This window comes from Lathamus discolor, chromosome 6 (assembly GCF_037157495.1).
Source record: "Lathamus discolor isolate bLatDis1 chromosome 6, bLatDis1.hap1, whole genome shotgun sequence".
NCBI classification, from domain to species: Eukaryota; Metazoa; Chordata; class Aves; order Psittaciformes; family Psittacidae; genus Lathamus; species Lathamus discolor.
The window spans coordinates 10,061,261-10,088,539 of NC_088889.1; the positions used below are offsets into that span (position 1 = coordinate 10,061,261).

Here is a 27,279-nt window from a genome sequence, read left to right on the forward strand (position 1 = left end):
AATCAGTAAAAGCATAGGCACTGGCATTTGCAACGCAAACAAGTCAGTACTAGTTAGTCAATTCACAGACTTAAGAGCTAATGCGCAGGCAAAAAGCACACATAATACCATTGCAGAACAGCCAGCAACTGCTGTAAAGCTCTTACGTAGTAGTAAGCAGTATGGTAGACAACGGACTGAAAAGGCAAGTTCTTTGCATTTCTACATACCACTGCATTGGAAGTGAAGGACTGTCATATTAGGTTTTATTTATCCTTGAAAAATTCAGAACCATAGGCTGGATTTATTTAATCTAATATACAGCTTGATACATAGCACAGGAAAATTAAGACAGCTTCACACAGTAAACTAACATGGAGAAATCACACTTATTCTGAACAGTTTATTACCGGCAGCATAGAAAGTCTGCATTTTATACAGTGTGTGTCCAATTGCATTTAAAATCAGACTTACCTGCCTTTTCCTGAAGTTTTCTCCCGCTTAAATCTCAGCACAGAGATCTCGTGTTTACAGAATTGCTCTTGAATTTCTCTCTCAAGAAAAAACTGAAAGCTCTTTAGAACATATGCTTAAGAATTGTTTCATAGTCAACATATCATCTGTTAGCAAACAGTGTTTGTGTGCAGTGTTATCTACCTAGACACTGTTGACAGACAATAACTAGAGAAGATACTTTGTTTTGTCATTTTCCATCAGACTAAGAAAATAAGCAAGCAGACTGGCATCAAAATATGATGTTTGTGAGGCAACAAAGATGGTTTCACTCCTGGTAACTTTACTTCCGCTTGGATTAGCATCCCCACAGTAGTAAAGGTAGATGTACATCTGTATTTCATTCAGTTATTTTTTTGTCAGCATCATAAACAAATGACACCATCACTAACTATGCTATACAGTACTTAAAAGGTGCATAGATATCACAAGGGACTCCTTTTGCTCCCATTAGCAGCACTGAGAGCCAAGACGCAGTGCAAAATTAGAAGACATTAAGATTCAAAATGACGCTATCAAGGTTTCAACTGGGAAGCAGATGGGACTTGGTGGGTTGGTTTTCTCCAGAAATACCAATATACTCAACTGTTCAACATGAAGACAAAAGACTCTTCTTCAGTGCTGGAATCTCCCGCTTCTATAAATGGGAAAACTGAAGATCTATATTCTACTACCAACACTATTCTATCACCTACAATTCAAGCAACTGAAAAACCTGTGAATTGAAACATTTCTCGATTTAACCACAGAGCTCAACATCCCTCCCACCCCAAAACAGCATACCACCACTCAAAAAAAATTGTCAGTAATTACAGTGTCTCCAATAAGTACATATTTAATGGCATAAGATTTTCAAAAACATTATTCAAAGCAAGAATACAAAAGTGGTTTTAGTAGGATTTTGAGAATATTCACAAGCATACTATAAACTTGCAAATTTAAAAACCAAAGTTGAGAAGTGATGACAGTCTTCATATGACATGGCCTCATTTAATTGACAAATATTAAAGCAGGAGTGATACTGGGAGGCCCTGCATTGGGTCTGAATTCCATGAGAAATGGAGGACTGATAAAAAGAAATCTACAGCAGCCCAGAGAAGCTTAACTGCACAATGACTGAAACGCACACTGGTTCACAACATTTATTACAATCTATTGCTTTAGATAAACCTGCTGCATGGTTAGTAAACCCCAACCATGTTGTGAGAACCAACAAAAAAGAAATTACAGCACAGACCACATGTCTGAAAAAGGTATGCAGTGAACAGAGGCACAACCTTAACCGCATACATAAGAGCACAATGAAGATCCTCTGATGTGAATACAGCTCCCCTGATAGCAGACAATGAAGGTAAATCAGACTAACAGTACTAAACATAAGATAGGTAAAAATTGGAGCAATATTGTTATATCTGTATGCAAAGAATACAGGGTGTTTTTAAATACCCTTCTTGCATTCTTGATGACCTGTAAACACAACTCTCCCAAACCATCTTCCCTCTGTACCTGAACTACTATATATAAAGATCTATACAGAATGTGCAAATCCAATAAGTATTTTTAGGTTCTCTTCTTCAAATAGAAGAAATACAAGGTTAAAAACATTAACACCACAAATTCCTTCTACCCAGCCTCTGCAGAAAGACATCAGCAGCAGTACCACCCAAGACATCCAAGGACAGAAGTAGCAAAACACTGGACCAAGAAATCCACAAGAATGTATGGAATATGTACAATAAATACAAACACATCTGGAAAGGGTAAAAACAACAGTCACCACAGGAAACTATCAACACTGTCAAATGAAAATGAATTAGGACTCTTGCCAGCCTACAGCAGATCTGTTCCTAGAAACCACTCACATAAGTAAACCTGTAATGTTAACTGAGATCCAATTACACTTTTAGGCAGACAGGCTTTATTTATCTGCTTATTCATTGAGAAGTGGTATCTGGTAGTGACATGCCATGCTCCATACTATTTAATAATTACAAGTATTGCTAGACCAGGGACGTTGGGAGTCAAATAGTCACTCTATTAGAACTATTTGCTACTGCTGCCTTTTCATTATCACTATACAGATTCTTTCTGCACCAAACATTTTAATATCCCTCATACCAATCTGCTATAGATTAAAGTTTGTGGAAAAATAAGTTAGACAAAAATATTGCAGCCTGCAAGGAGTATGGTACAATCTAGCTCTTGTAGTTAAGACTTCTGACCCAAGAGTAACTTAGGAATAGTACCAGCCTCAGCAGAACACAGTTCTAGAGCATTTATAACAGACAGATGTTGAAATAGTCTTGAGTTGACTTCAATGCCGGAAAGTGAACCAGAGAACAAAGAACTTATATACACACATCTCACTTGTAGTCTAGAAGCTCAAGCAATACCTATAGTTCACTCCCTTCAGAAGTTGCTTTACAGGGTGGTCTTTGATTTTTGCTGTAAGTGCAGATATGACCTACTTAGAATAGTCTCTGAGCTTCCACTCATGCTAAGAGTAAACAAATTTAGTGCAAACAACATACAAGTTAATTCAATTTACAGCTCTCAAATTGAAGGAGAAAGAAAAAAATGCTTACTAGTGGTACCTACTGTCTATCTCCTGTGAAACGTCTTCTTATCAGAAGGTCATGTGTTAACACTGAGTATCAATAAAAAGATTCCTTTGGCAAGCACTTTAACATTTCCATTACTGAGATGAAAGTAAAATTTTATTTTCTAGGTCTTGACATAGGCAAAGAAGTCTCCTCTATGCCAAACTCCTTGTGATCTCCATGCAACACTGATACAGCTGCAAAGACTTTAAAGGGATTTCCTGTTTTTGAAGAACTATTTACATTCAAGGCCAAATCACAACACTGTCACCCTAAGGAAGTAAGTTTTGTAGTAAAACTTGACTTGTGCTGAATGCCCAACAGTTGTCTAACAATTCATCCACAAGGTTGGAGTGCAATACAAAACTCACTACAAAAATCAGTTTCTATTCTTCATCTGAGTACTGAGAGGTTCACTGTTGTTGCCAGCACTATAATAACATGGTTAAAGTCATTTTCTAGTAAATCAATATTGCCAGCTGGTACAGTCAGTTCACAGATACAAATGACTTCTACCCAGTGTAAAAGAACCTAGCAACAAGCCTCAAAAAAAATCTCAAGAGGCATCAATTTCTGAAGTCATCAGTTCTGAGCTTCATATGAATGTTGGGACCACAACAAGGTCAGGTATCCAATGTGTTGACTTCTTTGGAGCAGAAATAATGCACAACTTTTGCATTAGGGTATCGAGCAAATGCACTGTAAAGAGACAGAACACAAAAATTAATTGTCAATAAACACAAAGTTTTCCATATTCAAACAAAAGCATCCAAGTTGTACAGAATCAGAACTAGATGCTTACACGGAAGTGACACTTTCTTGTTTGAATTACAGCCCAAATACACTCCTGAGAAAGCCAGACAAAATATTTCTATGGACTGTTTTAAGAGTTTCATTTAAAAAAGCCCCAATGTTATCTATCTTAATTTCTGAAGGCACACTTTACTTGAAAGTCACTGGTAACAAGTTAAATGTGACATGTAAAGTTAAACATAACATGCATGACATGCCAACATGCTCTCCCTTCAAAAATCTTGTTGAACTTAACAGCATTAGAAAAATGCTAGACAACCAAAAACAACACTGTATATGCAAATTTAAAATTCAATGCTACATGCTATATACTAACAGCAAAAAAAAAGAATATACACAGCAATAAATATAATTAGACTTATGTTCATTAAAATGTCCTGGAAAAAGAACTTTTTCCTATCATTGTGAATGCTACTGATATGACAGAGGGTTCACATCAAGTAGATAAACAATAAATAAGTCGTGTGGCATTTCACTGGAGTTCAAAGAGGAAAGAGGGCAAATTAAATCTGCTTTCTATACTAACCCATAATAACCTACTAGAAGTAGTAGGTATCAGGTGAATTAGTTCTACTAATAGATGTCTAAGATAACTAGGCTACAATTTGTAAATCAGCCAGGAAACCACAGAGACATCAGATACAGAAAACCATTACACATATTTCTTCATTTGAGATTCTTTGTATCATCCTTCTTAATTCTAGTTAAGAAGCAGGTAGTAGGCAGTGTTTGTAGAAAATTTTCCAAATTCAGTGGAGAATAAGAGTGATTTTCCACCTTGCAGAGTGCTGAAGTAAGAAGTCTTACGAGTTTCTAAAGTGAATTTTTTCTCCTTTACTGAAAACAGGATTAAACTCTTGCAGTAAACTTCACTGACTAAAGCTCTGATGTTTTCCCAGCCACCCAGCTGAGCTATGTAATTTGTAATTCAAACACTTCTGAAGTGTCTCCCTCATACTGCTGTTTTCTCCATGTATATACACATTCTGAGTTCTGCAACAAATTTAAGTGTACCAGTTTCATATGTGACTCAGTTTCCCAAGCTTTAAGGTATACACTCTCTCACCTGTTACCTATCTTCTTTTTACATACAGTGCACACCTTCTCCTCAGTAATAATGCACTTCACTTGCTGATGCAAGATCCTCTCCTCCTGGACCTACAGAAAAATAAATAACAAATTAAAAGACATTCCTCAAAATATAATGCCACACCACAGCTCCCTTCTAGTCCAGTTAAACTGAAAACTGTTGTAAGGTTTAAATATCAGTGCCTATGTCTACTTTAATAAGTTGTATAGCACAAAAGTGAGAGGTCTGTAGAACAAAGCAGGTGGTATTAACCAACACCCAAGCTATATGAATTGTAGGATTTTACTTTCATCTAGCCTGGTTCACAGACCAAGGCATTCTAACCACTAACGAGTGTTCAGATGAACTACAGAACTGCATCACCTGCTTTAGTTTATTTGAAAAAAGTACAAAAAATAACTATATACCCACATACACACACACCAGAGCACAGGGAGTCCAAAAACTCACAGCAAAGACACCATCATCATCCAAAGTAAAACCAATGTACTCACCACTGTTGAAAAGGGACATTCAACCTACTTGATGCACATCCATGCATTTCAGGTGCACTACAGCCCCATCTACAGGACGATATTCTGTATAAGGAAGAGTTCATACCGAACATGATAGGCGGTAGGTACATACCCTCAGAAACTCTGCATGGAGAAGATTCTTGAGTACTTGATTAAATCTTTTCTTCTGAGCGTTTTCTTCAAGGACTTTCTCTAAAAAGATTCGAATCTCACTTATCTGTGTATTTGCTGGGAGCAGGTTTATTGCCTGGAGCAAAATACATTTAGTTAGGAAAAATTAAGAGGAATAGAGAACAAAATAGAACAGAAATTGACACATTTAGCTTCACACCACTACATTCTGTTCACTTGCTTACTCAAGTACTTTCTTCCACCTTTTGCTAACAGGACAAACTGAGTACTGACAAGTGTTTCGTACCTTGGTGGTATCCAGTTTGCTGTGATGCAGCTCCAAAACCTGCAGAGCAGCCTGCAGATTGGCTTGAGGTTCTAGCACTTCCATCTTGATTGGTCCCAGGCAGTGAACACTAGGTGGGGAGAGGTACATCCGGAGCAATGACAGGTAGACCTGTTGAACACGAAAGGAGAGTTCTGAAACCACTGCACCAAAAGTGACAGTGCTGGTGGAACCCAGCAATGGTAAGTTGTACTCATGCTATTCAAAATTCTTGAAACAACAAAAACTGAAAAGTTCCAATGATGTTCAAGGCCTTTTAACTGCATTCTTCAGTAAAGATTTTCTACAAAAGCAGTTTTAATTACACCTTTCTCATTTATCTTACCCAATTCATTTATAGCTTTCAGAAACCAACACTGCATTGCTCTTTATCATTAACTTTTCTGTAGATGCATGTGGAATATGCATACAGCATTTTATCTTCTGAATTCCATCAGAACTTTAGCTACAGTACACACTCCAGCGATAACAGCAACATTCTCAACAAAGAAAAAAAATTAAAAGAACAAAAGAAACAAAGCAAACACAATCATCTAATAATTCCTGAATTCTAAGACGTTATACATAGTTTCTCATTCACCCTCACAAACCCCGAAAAAGTCAATACAGAGCAAAAAATTTAAGGTCCCAAAACATGGTAGGAATGGCCTAATACATTCGTAATAAAAAGGAAGACTGCAAGGACACAGCTACTTACATCTTTGTTGCCATCTTTGTTTCTGTCATAATGTTTATGGCAGTAGCTAGAACAGAAAAGAATCAGATGAAATGCAGGGAGTTTTGGAAGCCAGAGAATCAGTCCACATAAATTACGATTTATTTGGTTTGATTACTAAAGCCATCCAACTTAGCTGACTATATATGCAATTCCGATTAATTAATCAAGTTGCACAACAAAATGATGCCATTTACTCTTCATTACAATGCTGAGAAAAGGGAGGTTTTGTGCAAGTCTCCCACTTTCTGTCAGCTTAAAAAGCTTTAATACAGAATCTAAATTTAATGCCTCTTGAAACAGAAAGGAAGCAAAACACCACACACAAGTTCACAATCTAAGGACAAAGAAACAAACAAAACAGGAAACCCTTACTTTTCAGCCATGCTGGTGTCCTTCAAAATATGAACATAAATAAACAGAGCTTGCTCATGCTTCCCCATACGACCCAAGAGCAGAGCACGTTCTTCTAGGAGACCTAATGATAAAGGATTAGTCAATACCTACACGGAGAAGTGATAACATAAGCTCTACTAGTGACCAGACTAACATCAGGAACTATAAAACTGTAGTCTGAGCACAGGTTAAAGTTACAGCAAGACTGTATTTGTATTTCGCACCAGTCTCAGTAACATTTTATGAATTTTCACGTAAGCTTAAGAAACATCAGACTTCACACTTGTTGAGTAATTCAGGCTTATCAAAAAGTTAAGTTAAATATTTAAGTGATGGGAGATGCCACAAGGTCTTAGGCCAACCCTACAGAGTTCCCGCTACAGGAACCCTACAGAGACTGACAAACGCAACTTTGCCAGCAAAAAGAGTTAATATTCATACTAACAGCCTACAACTACAGATACAGACATCTCTGTTTCTAGTTACCGTAAGTGAGGAGGTTTCATCGTACAATGCAAATAGGGTTTATTTAACCTATGGAAACTGAACTCACCATCAAAGGGGAAGTCACTGATTAGTCGGCTTGGCTCATACCAGCTAGACTTCTCCAGAAAAAGTAGAAGCTTTTTACGGTAATCCCCCAAGTCTCCTCCTTCCTCCCCAGCAGGCACTGGAGTTTTATCTATATGGAAGAAAGCAACATAAGCTGCAGTATTACAACCGTTTCACAGCACTAGCACACAGAAGATGACAAACAAATCATTACAAGCAACCAAAAGCTGATGAAGCTGTTAGATGGGCTGGGATTCCGGTGCACCTGCCAAATTACTTCAGCTCCTTATAACACATTGAATGGCCAGTTAAACAATAGACTCACTTATTCAAGACCCTTCCCTACCCTTAACATGCAAAACTCAGGGAGCATTAGCCACCATTCCACTAAATCATGAACCAAGCGTCACTTGCTCCCTCTAGGTAGGCAATAAATTAGACTTCCCTATAAACCCACAAATTTTGTTGTTCCATTTCCCTCATCACTTAGAATATCTTCTGGGTGTTAACAGGGAAGGCTTACAGCAAAACACTGTGAAGGCTCCCCTGTGCTGTTCCATGCCCCTGTCTTCCCACCAGAAAAATCTAAACATACCTGGAGGGAAAGAATTTAGATATTCTTTCATCAAGGCCTGCACTTTTTCACAGTACAGCTGTATCAGACAGTCATGAAAGTCTGCACCAGTTTCTTCCCAGACATGAATGATGTGCTCCTGTAAATGCATGTTCAGGTTCAGTTATAGTTTCTTCCTATGGGAAGTAATTTATTATAAGCAAGTAACAGTTCCATGCTAGCCTTTACCAAGCTTGACTTCAGGATTTCATATACTTTAAGTATTTTCTCCTTGCACAACTTATGGCAAAGCTAGCAGTTGCTGAGAAATGCATCAGCCTCCAACACCTGCAGAGCTAAAGCCTTACATGTAACATGTTGTATTGAATGAAGTGCACTAGTAGAGATTGAGTTCTTACCAGATAAGGAATAGCCAGGCTTTTGAAATTTTCTATCAAGAAACTGAGCACTTTGTCTCGTGGCAAAGCTTCCACTTCAGGGAGGTCTTCTGTAAATATCTGTTAAACAAAATTTCATTCACGGAATGGTGATTTTTTTTGTTTTGCTTGTTTTAAATTAAGTACCACAGTGTATTTTCTCTGAGGCACTGAAACCCAGCATATCATCACCCATGTCCAAAGAGTAAGCACAGGAAGTACAAAAAGTTCAGGCACTCAGAAGCTATCTCACATCTGAAAGAATTAACAAACATCCCCCCTTCCGCCTAAGTTAACACTCCTTTTACAGTGCCCAATACCTCCCAAATACAAGGAGTCAATTCTACGTCAAAGAGGAAAAGGAAAATAAGAAAGGGAAATTAACATTTGACTTTCAAACATTCAATCAGGCATTTGTGCAAAAAGTGGGACATCAAGAACATTAAATGTTGTAGCAAAATAGCTATTCACTACAAAACAGTATTCCAAAAAGAGAAAAGCATAAGAAAAATTGAAAGGCTGTCTGGCTCTATCTAGTGCTAATCCTACCACATTACTGAACATAGAAAACATGAATTATATACTCATATATACTTATGCCAGAGAGACTCTTCATCAGTGACTGTAGCGATAGGACACGGGAGAATGGGTTTAAACTTAAACAGGAGAAGTTCAGGTTAGATATAAGGAAGAAGTTCTTTGCTTAGCAGGTGGTGAGGCACTGGAACAGGTTGCCCAAAGAAGTGGTAAATGCTCCATCCCAGGCAGTGTTCAAGGCCAGGGTGAACAGAGCCTTGGGCAACACAGCCTAGTAAGAGGCATCCCTGCTCATGGCAGGGGGGTTGGAACTAAATGATCTTAAGGGCCTCTCCAACCCAAACCATTCAGTGATTCTGTGATTGGATTTAGCATTAATACATGGCTTCTTACACTGGGTACTCCAATTCCATACAATGCATTAAGTATCTTAATAGCAAGGTGCCTGTTTCAACCACACTTACTTTCAGTCCATCTTCAGGAAAATCTCTTAGCACCCAGACAGAGTAGGAAAATACCAAGTGCAAGTTCTCTGTGCCTGGAATACAAAAAGGAGCAGTGCTGAATGTTAAAATCCTAAAGATCTACCTAGTCCAGAGGAGGGCCACAAGGGTGATCAGGGGACTGGAGCACCTCCCATATGAAGATAGGCTAAGAAAGTTAGGGCTGTTAAGCCTGGAGAAGAGAAGGCTGCGTGGAAACCTCATAGCAGCCTTCCAGTATCTGAAGGAGGCCTATAAGGATGCTGGGGAGAGACTATTCATTAGGGACTGTAGTGACAGGACAAGGGGTAATGTGTTCAAACTTAAACAGGGGAAGTTTAGATTGGACATAAGGAGGAAGTTCTTTACTGTAAGGGTGGTGAGGCAATGCAATGGGTTGTCCAAGGAAGTTGTGAATGCTCCATCCCTGGTGGTGTTCAAGGCCAGGTTGGAGAGAGCCTTGGGTGACATGGTTTAGTGTGAGGTGTCCCTGCCCACAGCAGGGGGGGTGGAACTAGATGATCTTAAGGTCCTTTCCAACCTAAACCATTATATGATTCTATTCACAACACAAGCAGATGCTTTCAGAGTCAGCAAAATATAGTTTACAGAATCTCCACTCAACTCCGGCAAATCACACATTCCAGGCTATAGCCACAATTTCATTATTTTGCAAACATGATTTCAAGCAGAAACAAGAATTAGCTAATATACTGAGCATCACCAAATATAAACAATTCAGACCAAACCCAAGCTCAGTTGTCTTCCCTTACAATGTTTTTATTAGGGTAGAAAAAGCACTGTTCTTTTCACTTATGTGATTTCCTTCAGTCCATTTCCAGCCTGCCAGTCTAATGACTTCTATAGCAAATGGCCAAATACTTCATACCAGTAGTAAAGAAGCATCCTAGTACTGAAGTAACTAGCATAGAAAGTACATGGTAGGTAGTAACTTCTCAGCTTTTAAGAAAACTTAGGACCTGCTTCTTTAAAAGAACTTTCATTTGGACCATTTGCTTCACAAAGTTTATAAAACATGTTAGGAAAGCACGAGTTTCTCCTTACCCTCCTGATCACAAATACTGAAACACTGCCTGAACAATGCAGCAACACAACTACGCAAGAAACAGAAAGTTACACCAACCCTATAAAAAGGCAGCCATTGTTTGCCTTCCTTCATCCCAAAATATCATCGAGAGTAAGTTATTTTTTAATGTTTAAAACAAGCAGCATCTTCATAGTAGCAGTATTTTAAAAACCAGAAGATGAGCACTATGAAGTAAAAACAACTAAACTAACCCGCAGAAGAATCATACAATCATAGAATAGTTAGGGTTGGAAAGGACCTCAAGATCATCTAGTTCCAACCCCCCTGCCATGAGCAGGGACACCTCACACTAAACCATCTCACCTAAGGCTTCGTCCAACCTGGCCTTGAACACTGTCAGGGATGGAGCATTCACAATGTGCCTGGGCCACCTACTCTAGTGCTTAACCACCCTTACAGTAGAGCCAATTGAAAAGTTTCAGAAACAAAACAGTGACTTGGCAAATGGCACCAAGGTCATAGGCCTGAATTTTGGTAAACTTTAATTAACTTTTTTGAATTAATAAGGAATTGTATGGTAATGGGTTTGCTAGCCTGAGAAAATTTAAATACAGGACAGGACAAGTCATGGGAGTAAGTTCTTATGTAGAACAGACAAAGTCTAACTCCTTATAAACAAGTGTGAGATTAATTAAAATAGCTCCTTTCCAAAGCACTGATCAAATTGTCTTTGCTAAAATCGTAACCAAACCAAACACAAAGTTACAATCTACTTAAAACACTCAAGATGGCAGGAGAAGAGGAACTCCTCAAGTAGCTACCAAAGCTTATAGATCAGAATACTAAAAGACCAACACAGCATCCCACCACAAAACAAAACAGGCTCCCTCAGTACATAACGTTCAGCTGTATGGGAATCACACTGCAGGTCAGAGGCAAAAATGTTTTGTGCTGCTAGAATTAAAGAAGACACTGAATTTCTAAACATTCCTAGCAACAAATCCTTATTTGAGTTATAAGAGGCAAAAGTGCTGCATATTTGAACAGACAAAGAATGGTATAATACAGAAAATTATCCACTACTCAATCAAATATATAATTCTGCTGTGCCCAGATAAAGTGTATTTTTGTTGGACATGGCCAATCACAGAATTAACAATTAATATTTGCTTTGATGCAATAAACAGTAAGCACTGACTCTGTTGACATATGGCAAGTATCAAATCCAAATCAGTAATACATACTTGATGACTTAAAAGACCACAGCTACAAGCCTGGGGGAATTTTCCTCTAATTACCTGAGAACTATTTAAGAACATTTCATTAAATGCCTATAAACCTAAAGACAAGAGATGACTAAAGAAGAGAGTTTCTACTTCATTCAGACTGAGAAAGTAACTCAAAATACATCTTGCATAACTAAATTACAAAGATAATTTTTCTAAAAATCAATTATTACTTAGATTAGAAGTTCATACCAACAAAAGCCTCACTAAAGGACAGGGGAGAGGGAAAAGCCTGAGGAAACCCTACAGTGTGAAGTATTAGATCATTATCTAGATCAATCTAAACACAGAAAACAAAAACTTCATATGGGATTCTTCGTCTCCGGAAAGATACTACAAGCCCCAGCAACTGGGAGTTAAGACCCAGAAGTCAGACTTTCCTTTTGTCAGTGATGGTAAATCATCACTGGAAGAAAACTGAAAATACTGCAGCACGTCATCTAGCAATGGAAATTTTTATCAGAAAAAAGGAATGTTTTCAAGTAAGATAATCAAGTTTTAACAAGATGCTCATAAACTTATCCTTGAAGCTGCATTATACAAGAAATCAGACAAGATGACAACGATACCCTTTAGCTTGACAGCCTCTAGAAAGCTGCTGAACAGTAACATAACCGCTGAGCCCAACAAGAGTAACACCTTCACAAAAACAATGCTCTCCTTCATACTCACCCAAATGCTGCAGATATTGCACTGTCCTCTCGTGACCTTTCAAAGGTGAGTTGGCTTTCTTTGATTGATCCACCAGTACCTGTAATGCTTTTAGAACAAAAAAACACATTAATTCCTTTGCAGCTATAAGTATTATTCCAAACTGAAACACAAAAAATGAGCATTCTTCCTGTTCTGCTACCAGAGACAAAACAAACTTCTGTTTTAATCACACATACCAAACAGGTAATAGGAACAAAGAGTGATTTAATCACAGGACAGACAAAGAAACAAAGCCTCTTCAGAATATTGCTAGCTCACTGAAGATAAAACTCAGTACTAGGAATACATGCTCCTATCCCTTTTCTTCTCCTCACCCCAACCTCATACCTACCTTTCTCATGCAGACCTTTCTTCTCGTACAGTATTATCAGCTCACTATATTTGTGTGCCTTCTTTAGTACATGCTCACTCTCTTCAATATGGCAGTGATTGTTTTCCAGACGTAGCAGTGGTGCCACTAGTGCTACATTTGTCTGCAAGCAAAAAGGGAGTGCTTAAACATACTTTCAAAGTAAACACACTTCTTATGCTTAAAGTACAAAACATGACTTGTAAGGGGTAGGCAGGGGTGGAAGGAAAAATAGAAAAGCAGGAGTTTAACATCTGTCAGGGTCAGGCTGGACGGGTCTTTGATCAATCTGGTCTACTGGAAGGTGTCCCTGTCCATAGGAGAGAAGTTAGAACTAGATGATCTTTAAGGTCCCTACCAACCATCCTATGATTCTATGATCTTGAAGCAAGGCCCATCTTCATTTCCATAATTTGTTGGGACACAAAAAAACCAATGCGTCAGAGCTATTGCCCTTCAAGAACAGAGATCAGCCTTAAATAAAGCTGCTAACAGCAAAGATTGTCGAAATACTCAGGCCTGGCCATATTCTTTTGACAGAGGCAGTGACCAGAAACAGACACATCTGCTTTATTCCATGAAACTACTTCCTGACCAGTAAGCAAACTAACTGACATCAAAGTTTCACAGATCATTTTTAGACCAAAGACAGGTGGTTGTGTGAGAATTTCTGAAGTAGCTCATTATCCCTATTCTTAAGTGTTTTGACCTGAAATTCCGTAAGACTCTGCACAGTAAAGGAAAGGCCTCTAGGTCAGTCAGAAACTTACATGGAGGTAACACTTTAACAGGGTGGTATCAATGATCTGTAACAGCTTCTTTTTGGATTTGATAGTGGGTGTTCCTTCCATGAGGGGTGAGGTACTAGACTGATGGTCAGAATCATTTAGCTTCTTTACCAGCTGACTTCTCTTCTGCAGGACATCAAATGAAATTTTAGCAGGAAAAAGCCACAAGATTTCTCCATCCCACCTCAGCAAATATAACCCACCAAGTAAAAATGTTAAATTAAACCAATTTAGTAACTTTCCAATCATATTCAAGTGTATAAATTTGTTTTGCGAATCTGTAGTTCTGCAAGATGTTCAGAGTCTTGAGAAAACAGTCAGAATGAAACTCTTAACCTGAATAGAGACATTTTAGAGAAGTCAAGAGACATTTAAAACATTTGGAAAATACTTGAGGTTTTGAACTACTAGGCACAAAAAGTATCTTCCTTCAGCCACAAGCTTCCTTTTAGTCTAGTAAGAATGACAACAGAACAACTCAGATTCCAGTTACAACAAAATAATGGGTACAGGAAGTTACAGTATCCACTACCTCCTGTTTCACCTTTTAATTTTTACCTCTTTTTTTTACCTCTTAAGCTTTAGACCTGTCTCCAGGATAGCGTGCTCTCTCAAAAGTCATCAAACAAAACCTGAAGATCAAGATCTCAAGTCCTCTTCAGAAGAGTACTGGAAATAAACTACTGGGCTCGTTCACATCTGGTCCGTAAATCTTCATGAAAGTCCCACACGATGTCTCCCACATAGCTGTGGGGTACCTCGTGTTTTCCATTTCCCCTGCTTTCCCAGGAGCTGCTGCCATAGCCTCCAACCATGAAGACAGCCCATTAAGGCTAACATGACAGAGCTGGTGTAGGCATACTGCCGCCTGCACAAAGTATGCTAAAACTAAATAACCCTGCTCTTAAAACAGATACAGGAGCACTCACTTGAGTTAGGTAGTCTATCAGAGCTAAATGCGCCTTCTCCAGTTCTGCCCCAGAGAGCCCTGGCAGCGGGTTGGGATACTGTAGCTGTTTCCTGTAATCTGTGGGCAGGAGGTCAGGATACAGACCCATCACATGAGTGGGATCTAAGCAAAAAATAACTAGTATTAGTAACCATTCATGACATTATTTTGCAAACTCCTTAAATGTATGTAACCTTTGAGCAAGCTTAGCTTTTTAACAGTGCTGTTTGTCCACCTAACAAATTTGCTTATTACAGAAAAGAAGTTAAAAAAAAGTAAATCCAGGAAGAGAAGGACTGATTCAGTGTCCAAGCACAAGTTCCAAGCTGTGTGCTGGCAGAATTCTTGCAGAATCTCAACATTACCAACTCTGACAGTAGGACAGGATTTTTAGGAAGAGGTAATGTTTAAGACTTACTGTGCTTTTGAAACAAGAATTGAATAGCACCATCTGTAACTAATGAGCACCCATTTTCACAGTTCAAGCAAATTCAAAATTACTGCCCTCTGTCTTAAATTCAAAGTATTTTGAATTCTCAGTCCTTTTACTTCATTGTAGCTTCCCAAAGTAAATACGAAATTAAGTGTCATCAAACCAACTAGAAGTTCAAGGTTTAAATGCACAAGGGATGTACTGTCACCAATAAAAGAATCTCAGTCTAAAGCACTATGCTATGGTATATTCCAGCTTTCATACCTCATTATCAGAAGAATGCCTGAACCAAAGGAATAGCAGCAGACACTATTTTGACTTCCAAAACCACAGAAAAGTTTCCTGGCTTCGGAAATTAGTCCATTAAACAGCAAACAGGGTTAAGGGTCCTCAGTTTGGTCAAGTCCAATTTGAATATCAAATATTCAAATGTTCCTTATTTTTCATTCCAAGCTACACATAGGCTTTTTGGCAGCTGCTGAAGCTCTCAGCTTCAAGGGTCTGTGTACATGTTGTGCACAGTGTAATAGCATTCTACACAAAGAGAAAATTCATGATTTAACTCATTGACTGAAGTTGATTAAGTACTATAACCAGTTTCACAAAAAAACAAAAGCTGAATAGTTGCCTAGGCTATTTGCCATTCACAGGGGACTGGTCTGCACAAGGCACCACTGCCTTAAAGCAAAACAGAAAACAAATACAAAACCCCCACCAACACAACAGTCTGCAAGCTTCATTTCTTTTCTCCTAACCTAGGTATCTCAATGCCAACCCAAACATTCACCTGTACCAAGCTTGGCAAAAACTTGCATGGATTCGTCAAAGCGCTTCTGGCAGAAAAGGTTGAAGGCAAAGAGGTTCTTTATGTGGTGAATTTGTTGTCGCTTCTCACTATCTGAATCATCTTTCATTTCCTACACACATACAAATTAACAAACATTAAAAACTCTTGAGCCTCGTAAATGAGAATGAACTCTGTAGAAATAACATGAGTATTATGCTTTAGAGAGAGTAAGAAAAAAGATAATCTTCCAAAGTGAACACCTCTGATGGTGATTCTCAGATCTTATGCTTACTGTGTCACAATGATAATCTTGAAAGTTTGAAAGCTATTTCTGGTTATCTTCCACACTCACTCTACCACAGCGACTGTCACTTCACCCATTTGATTTTTCAAATATTTTTTCAAGTTAGCAATACAAAATGCAATTAAGTCATTTTATGTCGTTCCAGGAAAGTTCCCGGAAACCAGAAAAACTTAAAATAGCAAGAGCAATATAATTAAATCTGCTTCAGCATCTCTAAGAAATTGTTATTTTCAAGGAGTAATATGGAGGGCCATTACAAAACAATGATCATTTGACAAAACAAAACAGACAACTCCAAGCAAAACAGCTTACAAGCAGCCCAAAGTCAGCTAGACTTCAAAGTCTAAAAGAAGGTAACCAATTAAACAGATATGAGAGATAATCTTCCACATACAAGACTATCTCAAAATCTAAACCATAGTAGATGAACATGAAGAATGGCAGTACAAAACCAAAACTTCAGACAAAAACCAGAGTTTACCAGTTTGTACAAAGTGGACAGTAAGAAGATTAAACTCTCTGGACTAGCTACAGTCAAGCAGAAGGCAAACATCCTTCTGTGTGCTTTTCTGCAAGTGCAAGTACTCACTGCCAACTGCAAAGCCAACTCAAATTGCTTGTCTTGCAGAAGCTGCTGGATCTGTGTGGCTATGGACACTGGAATAAGCCGCCAAACGAAGTGATTACTTGCCACATATATAATATTTGTGCTGTAAACAAAACAAAAGGGTCGATTACTAACTTCCAGCACTAAGAAAAAAGCAATACCCTATCTGGAAAAAACAATCCTGGTCAATACACACACAGCCACACACAATCAAGTTACAAGGGTAACTTGAGCAATATTGCAAAGCAGAAAGAAGAACGTATCTCCAGTGATCAAAAATTCCCAAGACACTCAACTCTGTCCTTCACTCCTCAAAGTATGGCCTCCACTTGAAGAGCTAAAGGAGTCAGAAAAGCTCTTCCCGTCTCAGTTTTTCAGAGTGCTACCAAACACTCAAACAGCGCAACAAAAGTAATAATCAGTTACACTCAATACCCTCCAGAGGTGATGAAGCGGGGTCTCTGCAGCTCAATACTCTGTACCAGCAGCCGGGGCTCAAAAGTACGGATCTCCACATACCTCGGCAAAACAGCAATGATGTAGGGAGGCTGGTGTTCTGTTAATGAAAAGAATGAAAAATGTAAGTTGTGTTCTCAAGCATTCCTTGAAATAAGCCATGCCTTAAAGTAAGAGCAAGGCTTGTCCTTTTTTTTTTTTTTCTTTCCTTCCCCCTAGAAACATATCCCTTTTTTTTGCTTATTATGAACAAAAATCAATGCCCAACACTGACAGAAATTTGCTAACAGAATACTACTCATCTTTCAACATCAGGAATTTCTGCGGCACTCAGGTGCCCAGGAGAACCACAATGCTTTAACATGTTACCTTTCATTTCATATCTTGGCCCTTTATAAAAGGCATGCAATATGCTTGTTTTCTGAGGAGACAGGCATACAGACTAAAAGCAAAGAAGGGGAAAAAACAAAAATAACACAAGACCCTCTATAGAGTACAACTTGAAATACTTTAGAAACTCTCAAGACTCCAAAACCAGATAGTTCCTAAATACTGGGGATGTAACAATTCCGTCATATACAAAAGAGTAAGGAAGCAAAATTCTCTAATATCAAAATTCTCTGCTAATTCTCACCCATGGCTATAGGAATATCTGTCCAATTCAAGGCACATTTCTGAGTACAGACCCCTTCTTCATTGAGCACAACTGTTAGATCATCTTGGCCAACTGCAACTTTGCCATCTGCTACAGGAGCTACCAATGGTTCCAGCTGCTTCCCTGTGGGAAACAGTTCTTTGATGGATCCTTTTCCATCCACCTAGGATGATAAAGAAAACAAAAAGGCTGTGCTTCAAAATAACCTTTATTTCAAAGCCGTGTAAGACGAAAGCCAAAAACCCCCAAAGGGAATTTACAACCCAGACAACTCACTAACAGGACAAGTGCAATTTTAAAGAGTAGCAATAAAATTTTCAGCATATTATTACCTGGCTTATACATCATTTGGAAATAAAGAATTACTACTTTTGCATCTGAGATGATGTATTCCTTTTACTATAAGCATAGCTGAGCACATGTATCATTGATTGATGGCTTGGCTTCGCAAACGAAGATTTGGGAAGGGCTTTACCCATGCTTACTACAAGCACAATGATGACTAAAAGGGGCAATGTGGGATAGGCAAATCCAGTTGGAAAAAGGGCTGCTTGGTCATTCAGGATGTTTCCAAACAAGACTATCAGCTCCTGGGTCGATCTCGTGCAACCAATGTCCTGAACCACCTGCATGCAGGGTTGGGTCTGCAGCTTCCAGTGCACCTTATCACCTGCCATTTCATCCCATGCCTGTCGCTACAGGGCTTTGCAAGTGTGAGTAAACCCTTCGAGCCTGCGCAGTGGATTTTTTAGGTGAGGCACAGCATGAGCCAAACTGGTTCCACCCTTTACACCTGAGGTTTATCTGCCAGGGCCTAGCTAGCTAGGACGGTGACAGCAAAGTCCTCAGCTTGTAGGTTTGGTTAGAGTGTCCTTCTCTTAGATGGAAGGCCTTACAAGGCTAGACGAGCTCCATCTGCCCAGGTTTGAAGTCAGAGTTTTCCTTCTCCTAGGATGGTTGCCCAAAGGCTAGCATGAAGATGGCTTGGCTTCGTGAACAAAGATTTGGGAAGGGCTTTAATCACACTTATGACTGAATGCCTCTAAGTCAGAATCCCGCCTAGACATTTTACCCTACTGATGTTGTGTTGTTGCAACATTGGTTGCTCGAGATTGACGCAGCCAATGACAGTCTTGTTCAGAACATGTATCATACAGGTTTATAAAATGCATAGCACAGCAGCAACATCAGTTAAGTGTCCAAATCATTACAAATCAACAGCCAGGCAGCAGCAAGCAATACCATAAAAACATGGGGAGGGAGGGTGTCCCTATTTAGTGAGACAAAGCCATTCAAAGATGAGTAAAGTCAAGCACCAAAGCCAACACTTGGACAGCAAGTCTCCACTGTGGTTGCCTGAGCAGCTGCACAACAGCTCATATCACTAGAATGGTGGGCATCAACATCTAGGAGCACACTGCAGAAAGGCATCACTTTTGTGAGCAGTGTCAGTTTGAAGTGACTATAGAAATTACTGTGCAGTTTTCCTGCTGACTACAGATCAGTGCTTCCACCCATATACATACATCTACACGTGGGTGGTGCACTTTATCTTCATCTCATTTTCCTATAATATCAGCAGAAGCCAATTGTAAAGGAAGAAAAGAGAATCAAATATAGCTGTCAAATGAAGCCTAAGTGGAAACTGTAATACTAAATTAATGACAGTAAGTTTAGAGACTTTCAAACTGAAACAACTACAGTTCAAAAGGAGAATGAAAAAATAAAAAATAGTTAAGCTCCACTGTTCACCAGGTAATATTATTATTGTATCTTTTTGCCCTTTTAGAGCTCTTCTTTCTTAATACATTAAACAGACCACTGCCAAACCAAAATATATCTTTTCTGATGCCATTTTTCTGCAACAGCTTCAAACACTCATTTCAACAGCAATAAACAGATCACTTTCTGACAAAACATCAGTTTAAAAATACAGCCTTCCCAAAACTACATACAGCAAATGTACCAGATGCTGTTTTTCATAAATGCCTGTTAGCTAAAACCCTGAGAACAAGAGCAGCTCCGATAGTGTCTACAGCTCTCCAGATCTTCTTAGATATTGTATTCCAAATCCCAGTCTTACCCGTATCAGGTAATAGTCCCTCTTAAAGCCTACACAGATGGAGTTTTCACACCAGGCCATGGACTTGGGTACATCAGGTACACTGAAGTCCCCCTGAGGAAAACATAGAAAATGAGTTAAAATTGCTGTTACAACAGAAAAACAAAAGTCAAATCTGGCAACAGAGAGTGTAACAGACAGTACTGTTGCTGATGGTGTATTCCCTACCACAAATGTCTGATTTCTGCTGGTCAAGGAATAGCAGTATTCAACTAAAAGGCTAGATTTGTGCACAGTAAAGAAGTATACTCTGCTAACTTCCTAGAAAAGCAGCACAGCTGAAAAATTCTCTAGCTATTTCTATTGGTTATTTTTACCATTGTGGTATTCGAAGTTCAGTTCCCTATGCTTGTCATCAATAACCACCTTCTGACGTGACAACATACCTACAAAACTTTTAGTAGAAGTAGACCCAGTTCCATAGTGTTACTGTCAGGTATACATTTATAGAAGCTGCATACTAATGCATTTTACTGACCTACAAGTGTACTACAACCATAACATTAAAATACAGAGCACAGCCTTTGATTTAATTTATGAAACTGTATTAATGCTGTTGTGATTTCAACCACATTATTTTCACTTTTATTTGCTGCTTCACTACTAAATCGCTGCAGAACCACTCGGAGTCAATGCGCTGATAGTCAGCAGTGCCTCTGAGTAGAAAGGACTGCACAGCAAGCACTAAAAAGCAACTCCACTCCCAGTTGAGGCATGGCTACAGAAACAGCACAACTCACCTGTAGTTCATGAAACTCTCTGTCCTTCCAAAAATAAAGCTGTAGTTTCTTCCGCACTGCCACACACATTCTCAGCACCTCTTCCCCTGTATCTGACTGCTGTGAAAACAGACAGACCTAAGTCATAATCACTCATAAACTAAGAGGCAAGTAAGATAAAACAAGGCCAAAAGAATCCTCAGACTGAAGCAAAGATGTCAGCTGAAGAGCAGCTTTGTTCATCCATATGAGAAGGGCATCCCCTAAACAAGGACACACAGTAAGAATGTGGATGGGATACTTAAAAATGAACTTTGACAGGGATTACGACACCAAGTAACAAAAAACAAGAGCACCAAAGACACACACACAAAAACCAGAAGAAAAGTAAAGAGCTATCAGCCCATCCCTGAAGACTAGGATCAACAGCTTGAACTCTATGAAATATACAAGAAGGGATTTGGAACAATGCAAAGAATGTGTTATGCTGACAAATAAAAATATTAATAGCTGTTTAATAGTCTAGCCTATTGGAAAAGTTTCCTGACAAGGAGTATTGGCAAAGATAGGTGCCTGTCCACACAAACAACAAGGTGCTTTGAAAGCACCTTTAAATCTGATCATTACAAAGACATCACTAATTTTAACACTCAGAAAACCTTAAGTACTTATTAGAAAATACTTAAAACTAAGTTCCCATGGGACAAAGAGATAAAAAGTGATGAAGAGACTAAGGCATCTCTTCTGATTATGACATGGATAGGCTGAGAAACTCACCTCGACAGAAATTAGATACTTAATAAACCACAGCATATGAACTGAGAATTGCTATACCTCATGGAACCATTCTATGGCCTGAATCTAACACAACTGCCCTGGGACTCCTTGGGCCAATACAGGTTAACAGAAATGGAAATGTAACAAAAACACTGCCTGGCCAATGGAACTGGTAAGAGTTAGTACACTGGTGGTTTAAGAGAAAGGAATGGCTTTTATACTGAAGAGGATCTGTCAAAAAAATCAGTCAGTTAAACTTACTACAGGGTAAAAATATCTTTAAGTTTTGTATCTGGAGGTTAAATGCTATAATCACAATAGGAAAAGGAAGATAACTTTTTTCCTGTGCTTCATAAGTTAAGGTGACTACATTAAAAATTGTTGCCTTAAGCAAAGCATCATCCAGTAGGTACTAATTTTAAAAAACGCTAGCACCCAAGCAACTTGCATGTAACACAAAATTAACTAACAAAGAAACATAAAGAAGTTATCTTTATTACAAAGAGTATAGACATGTGCTGTTGTGTTCCTCCCCTTACCTGAAGATCACAAGTGAAGAGAGATGCACCTTTTGCCTTGGAAACCGTGGTGATTTGTTGAAATGTCAACAGGTCATGGACATAAATGTTATTTTCTGGTTTAAACAAAAATCCTACTATTATTATTCAATATTTGATACATGTAGAGCTCACTGCTAATTCAAGTTAAGTTACCATATTTTATGTTTCCATAAGAAGAACAACTTGTGAAACTAACAGGTTCACAAAAGGAAAAGGAATGTTTTCCCAAAAGCTGAAAAGTGCTAAAGTACATTCAAATACAAAACAATAAATACAGAAAAGATGACTAACACCAGCTTTGGTAAAATAACATGAAGGAACTGAGAACAAGTGCTAACCAAGCAGAGGAAGTGGGAGTGGAAGGAACAGCAGGCAGGCCAGAGTAGAGCAAGTCCATAATGGAAGATTGTACGAACAAAGACCATTTTGAACTGGCTCCTGAAATTAGTGAAAAGCACACAATTGCAAATGGAAGCTACTGCGGTCAAGTTTGGTACGCACGAGGGCACAGGCAGCAGAGATACATGCATGCTGGAGGTGGAAGAGCTGGGACGTGGGAGATCATAAAGAAGGGAGTAGCAACATAAGCAAAAAAAAAAAAAAAAACACATAGAAGATCATAAGGTTAAACAAACACAGGCAGAGACAAGCAAACTGAGATCTTCCACAAGATGGTAAAAGACCACCATCTGCATATAAACTGAATTTGGTGTAACACATCAGCAGGAAGTTTCATACATCAAACAAGTCTGGGCATGCATTTTAGCTGCTATCATACTGCACACATACATACACATGCACCTATGTATATATGTGTATATACACATGCCAATACAAACAAACTATATATATATACACATATACACACATTGTAGTGCAATGTATTTTTTAATTTTTAATCACAAAACTCAGGGTTCATACTTAGTTCTCCAAGCTGGCTTACAACAAGCAAAGCTGCTTCTCAATCTATGCTGCATAATGCTTCCTTTGCAAAGTGAAAAAGCCTAAATCCTACACGACGACTTTTTAACAACTAGACTACTATGCAGGTGTATGGAAACAGTGCCCCATTCAGCCAAGTAACTGCATTGAGAAGAGTTCATTAAATATTCAAATGTTTTCTTCACTCACCTAATAGACTGACCAGAATTTTAAATTGAGAAACAACATGAATCTGAAATAAAGAACACTATTAGTGACTCCACTCATAAACAAAACTTCTGAACAAAGTTCAATAATAGACAGCCTACGAACATGCATCTTAGATTCTCTCAGAAATAATGACAGCAGCAAGACAGCTAGTTATGCACAACCTTCCTCCAGCTATTGCAACCTCTTTCATTTAAACACAGTTTTTACAAGCTAGTACTTAGAACTTGCAACTTAAGCTGGTAAAGAAATGCTGTAAGTGGCATGTTACTAGTACAAAAGTACTTCTAAAGGATATGGAGAGTATTACTGAAAGAGGCTGCATAACCTTTGGGGTGCTTTCCCGAGTATCAATATAAGCAATGAGTGAAATTCTCATTAGCAGTAGATAATCAGCTAATTCAGTTCTAAATACCAGTTAAGAGAAATTACATTCATGTTCCTATAGCATTGTATCTAGGAACCAAATTATATATTACAGTCTGTTGGTGTATTAACATCATTTTAAAACTAGTCTCAGTCATAGCAGCTGGAGATTTACTACAAACAGCATTCCCATAAGCCAAAAATAAAACTGCAACCTCCAATTCTTTGCTTTTTTCTTTAGGAACCAAACCAAGTTATTCCTGTTACGGGAAAAGTGGGCAAAAATAACAGGCTGTGCCACCTCAGAAGAATCTACAGTTCTGGGGAAACTCATTGTTAAGCTTAGCAGAGATTCCAGAAGTACTTTTGGTACTTCATTTCTTGGCTGAAAACACCGGAAAATGGTCCCCATGTCAAGATGGTATTTCCTACCTGCTGAATCTTTTTTGAGAAGTTCTTGTTGGATTTCTCTAGCGTCACTTCAAACCTATTGCAACCTACCAGAAAGATTCGAAAGAGTATGTAACTGAAGTTGCCCTTCAATTCATTACTATATCTTACACTAAATAGATCGCAAAAAACTATGAAAGCAAACTTGGCCACTTAACCCTAGAAGAATGACTTCTAAATTATCTGTGCTATCTTCTACATAGTCAAGTGAAAGCTTAAGTTACATTTCTTGTATCCATCCAAGGGCCTCATCAATATTTACATTTTTGCCCAGCTGTAATTTTAGATTACAAGAATTACATTTAAGCATTTGGAAACCCAAAAATACAAAGATACCCATAAAGACTTTATCCACACCCATCAAATACCACCAATTTAAATTGCTAGGGAGCACATCACTGCAAAGTAGACAAGGAAGAAACACTACCACGAGGGTTTAAAAGGAGTTTTAGGGATAAAGACTTACAGACACTTTCTGATGACATAACCTCTCCTGGCATTGATGCAAAAAAGGGGGAGAAATTTACCATGTGAGATAAGACACTACAACTCAAGACTAGCATGTTCTGATTGGAATAGACGGCCTACAAGTTTCAGACAAAGCAAGCTGAATCCAGTGTCTAGAATCTAAGCAGTTACAAACATCTGTCCAAGAGCTAATGAACTTGGAAACAGATGTTTGGGTCTTTCTCTCCTGTCCCACACTACATGACATAACAGGGTTTTAAGTATCAGTTTCTACGTAATAGCAGATAATGCAAAATATAAATGTGTTCAGTGAAAATCAATTTTAACTAGACCAAAAATATCATAGTTCTATTTGTGGCAGCTCTAAAATAGACTGAACACTTATGACTGTCAAAGATACAGGGAGAAAAGTAAATACATGACAGGACCAGTTAGGAGGGATCCCTCTTCCCCGTGCCTTGATGCTTACAGACCCACTGAAGAAAGCTGCTCTTTCACCAATCCAGCCCTTCATTAACAGAAGACAAACATCAAATATCTGGCAACTAGCACACTGCACTACTTTTGCTCATGCTTGTGCACTGTATTCACAAAAATTACACGGACTTACTATAAATTCAAACATATGGTGACCTGATAAAACATACTTTAAAACAGAAAAAAAAAAAGCTGATACTTCTTGCACATCTGATAAATGGTATGCACACTTCCAAAGGTACCACATATTCATTAAACTATGTAGGAAATAAAATCAGCAAATAAACATACTTTTGTTAACATCACTACAACCTCTTAAAGTGCAGAAAATGAAAATAATAATAAACTTTTTGTGCCATTCTTAAAATCAACTTACCTATGTCTTTCTTGATCCTGTAAAGCAGAAGATGCCCTTGTTTGGTACCAACAAGGAGCCATTCCTCTACAAAGGGGAGAAAAAGAGTCTAATTAGTTTCCACAAAGACTGCCCTTCCCAGGCAACTTTCATTTATCAGAACACTTGGAAACTCATTTCAAATACCAAAGACGACTTCCTGCAGTGATTACAAGCATGTCTCCTATCACCTCTCTGGGGGAAGTAGCTTTCATTCTCAGGAAAGGATGGCCAAAGATCAAGGAGTTAAACAGAGAGTACAGCCTAGACATCGCGTCCTGCTTGTTGATACAAAGGTAAAGCAGCAAACCACTGCATCTTTCGTGCAATCATAAGAGGCAAACTACCATCTACCAGACAGGAATAATGCTGCATAATGGGAAAGACTGTCAGGAAAAAAACCCAAAGAGTTCCATGTTTGGGTTCGGGGTTTTTTTCCAATAGTTAAGTCTTTCAAAGAGCTCTCTGATATAGCCAGCTATGCCTGGAAGGGCAGTGGCAGCTATGCTTAAGTGGCATTTGAATTGTATAGACAACCAACAGCCATTCAAGATTTACAAGAGAGAACCTTTTTATATACAAATTCTGCAGCAGAGTTTCAGACTTTTCCTATTTACAGCATTTATAGCATAGAAAAATGCACGGAATCTTTACTGGGTCATGAAATATGACTGAAATTCTTATTCCTTGTTGAAGATCACAAAGGAAATAAGCACACGCAAATACTCCTTTCTACATCTACTACTCCCTCACTCCCAAAGATACTTGTGTTTTAATAAAGCCTTGTCTCCTGTAAGACCTTTCTTCCATTATTTAGAAGAAAAGTTGTAGAGACAGAATTACACCTCTTTTTACACAACCATGCTGCCAGACTTGTGAATTTAGGCTCTTTCCTACTTCAGCAACATAAATGTTTTAAGAAATATAAAAGCCTCAACACAGGAATAACTATCTTCATATCTTCTCTACAATTATAGTATAAACAACTCGCGTTTAAACACGGCACTACTGTTCAGGCTACAGTGTTGTTCCAAGACAAAAAGTTCACAATTTCACAGTGTCTGGAGATGTTTTTAATTGCCAGTTTTGTGCTATTTTGTTTTGTACACCTGATGGGAACTGCTCAGGCAGTCTGACCGAGCCTTATCATTACCACAGCCACAACTGACCAGACCAAAATCCTGTCAAGTATGACCAAAACCATCACACACGTTTATACACCACTCAGACACTCGAACAGATTCTAAACCCAAGACCTGAACACACCACTGGCTTTCCAAGACAAATCTTAGCCAAAACACAGGAAACGCTTTCCAGCAAGAAAGCTGCCGACCCACGGTTACAGCGCTGGAATCACGGCAGCTCCCCCACCACAGGGCTGCCGCTGGGCGGGCACAGTCCCACCAGCGGGTCTCGGCCCGGCACCTGCTGCAGCCACCTCCGTTGCTGCCATCGCAACGAGCCCAGGTACGGGGAGACGCTCGGGCGCTACACACGGGGCTCCCACAGCCGCCTCAGGGTGCAACCCCACGAACGGCTGACAGAGCGTCCCAGCCGCCCCGCGTCAGAGAGAGGCCCCAGCTCACCCCAGGCCGCCAGGCAGTCGATCTGCAGCGGCAGCTTCTCCAGGATCGGCACATGCTCAAACGCGTCGTGCATGGCGGCAGCTCCTCCGGGCCCGGCTACCACGGCGCCCGCTGACCGCGCTGGCGGCGGCCGCAGGACAGGTCCTGGGGCTGCGCGGGCGGACGGCCCCACGGAAGCACCGCTGCCACCGCCCCG

The 27,279-nt window shown here is 39.1% G+C and overlaps 1 protein-coding gene across 1 annotated transcript; it reads right to left on the bottom strand.

The window, feature by feature from the left end:
- Window positions 1–1,311: 1,311 nt before the first annotated feature.
- Window positions 1,312–27,279, bottom strand: VPS39 (VPS39 subunit of HOPS complex). Its single transcript, XM_065685271.1, has 25 exons — window positions 27,084–27,279; window positions 25,480–25,545; window positions 24,141–24,205; window positions 23,325–23,367; window positions 22,173–22,267; window positions 20,878–20,976; window positions 20,099–20,191; window positions 17,995–18,178; window positions 17,340–17,460; window positions 16,887–17,007; window positions 15,994–16,123; window positions 14,754–14,896; window positions 13,807–13,950; window positions 13,019–13,160; window positions 12,646–12,732; window positions 9,622–9,695; window positions 8,603–8,701; window positions 8,226–8,343; window positions 7,632–7,760; window positions 7,058–7,160; window positions 6,665–6,710; window positions 5,929–6,078; window positions 5,623–5,757; window positions 4,972–5,063; window positions 1,312–3,791 (listed from the first exon to the last, which is right to left on the bottom strand). Exons 1-25 carry the CDS (start codon window positions 27,154–27,156, stop codon window positions 3,716–3,718), a joined length of 2,628 nt encoding a protein of 875 aa, XP_065541343.1. The 5' UTR covers window positions 27,157–27,279; the 3' UTR covers window positions 1,312–3,715.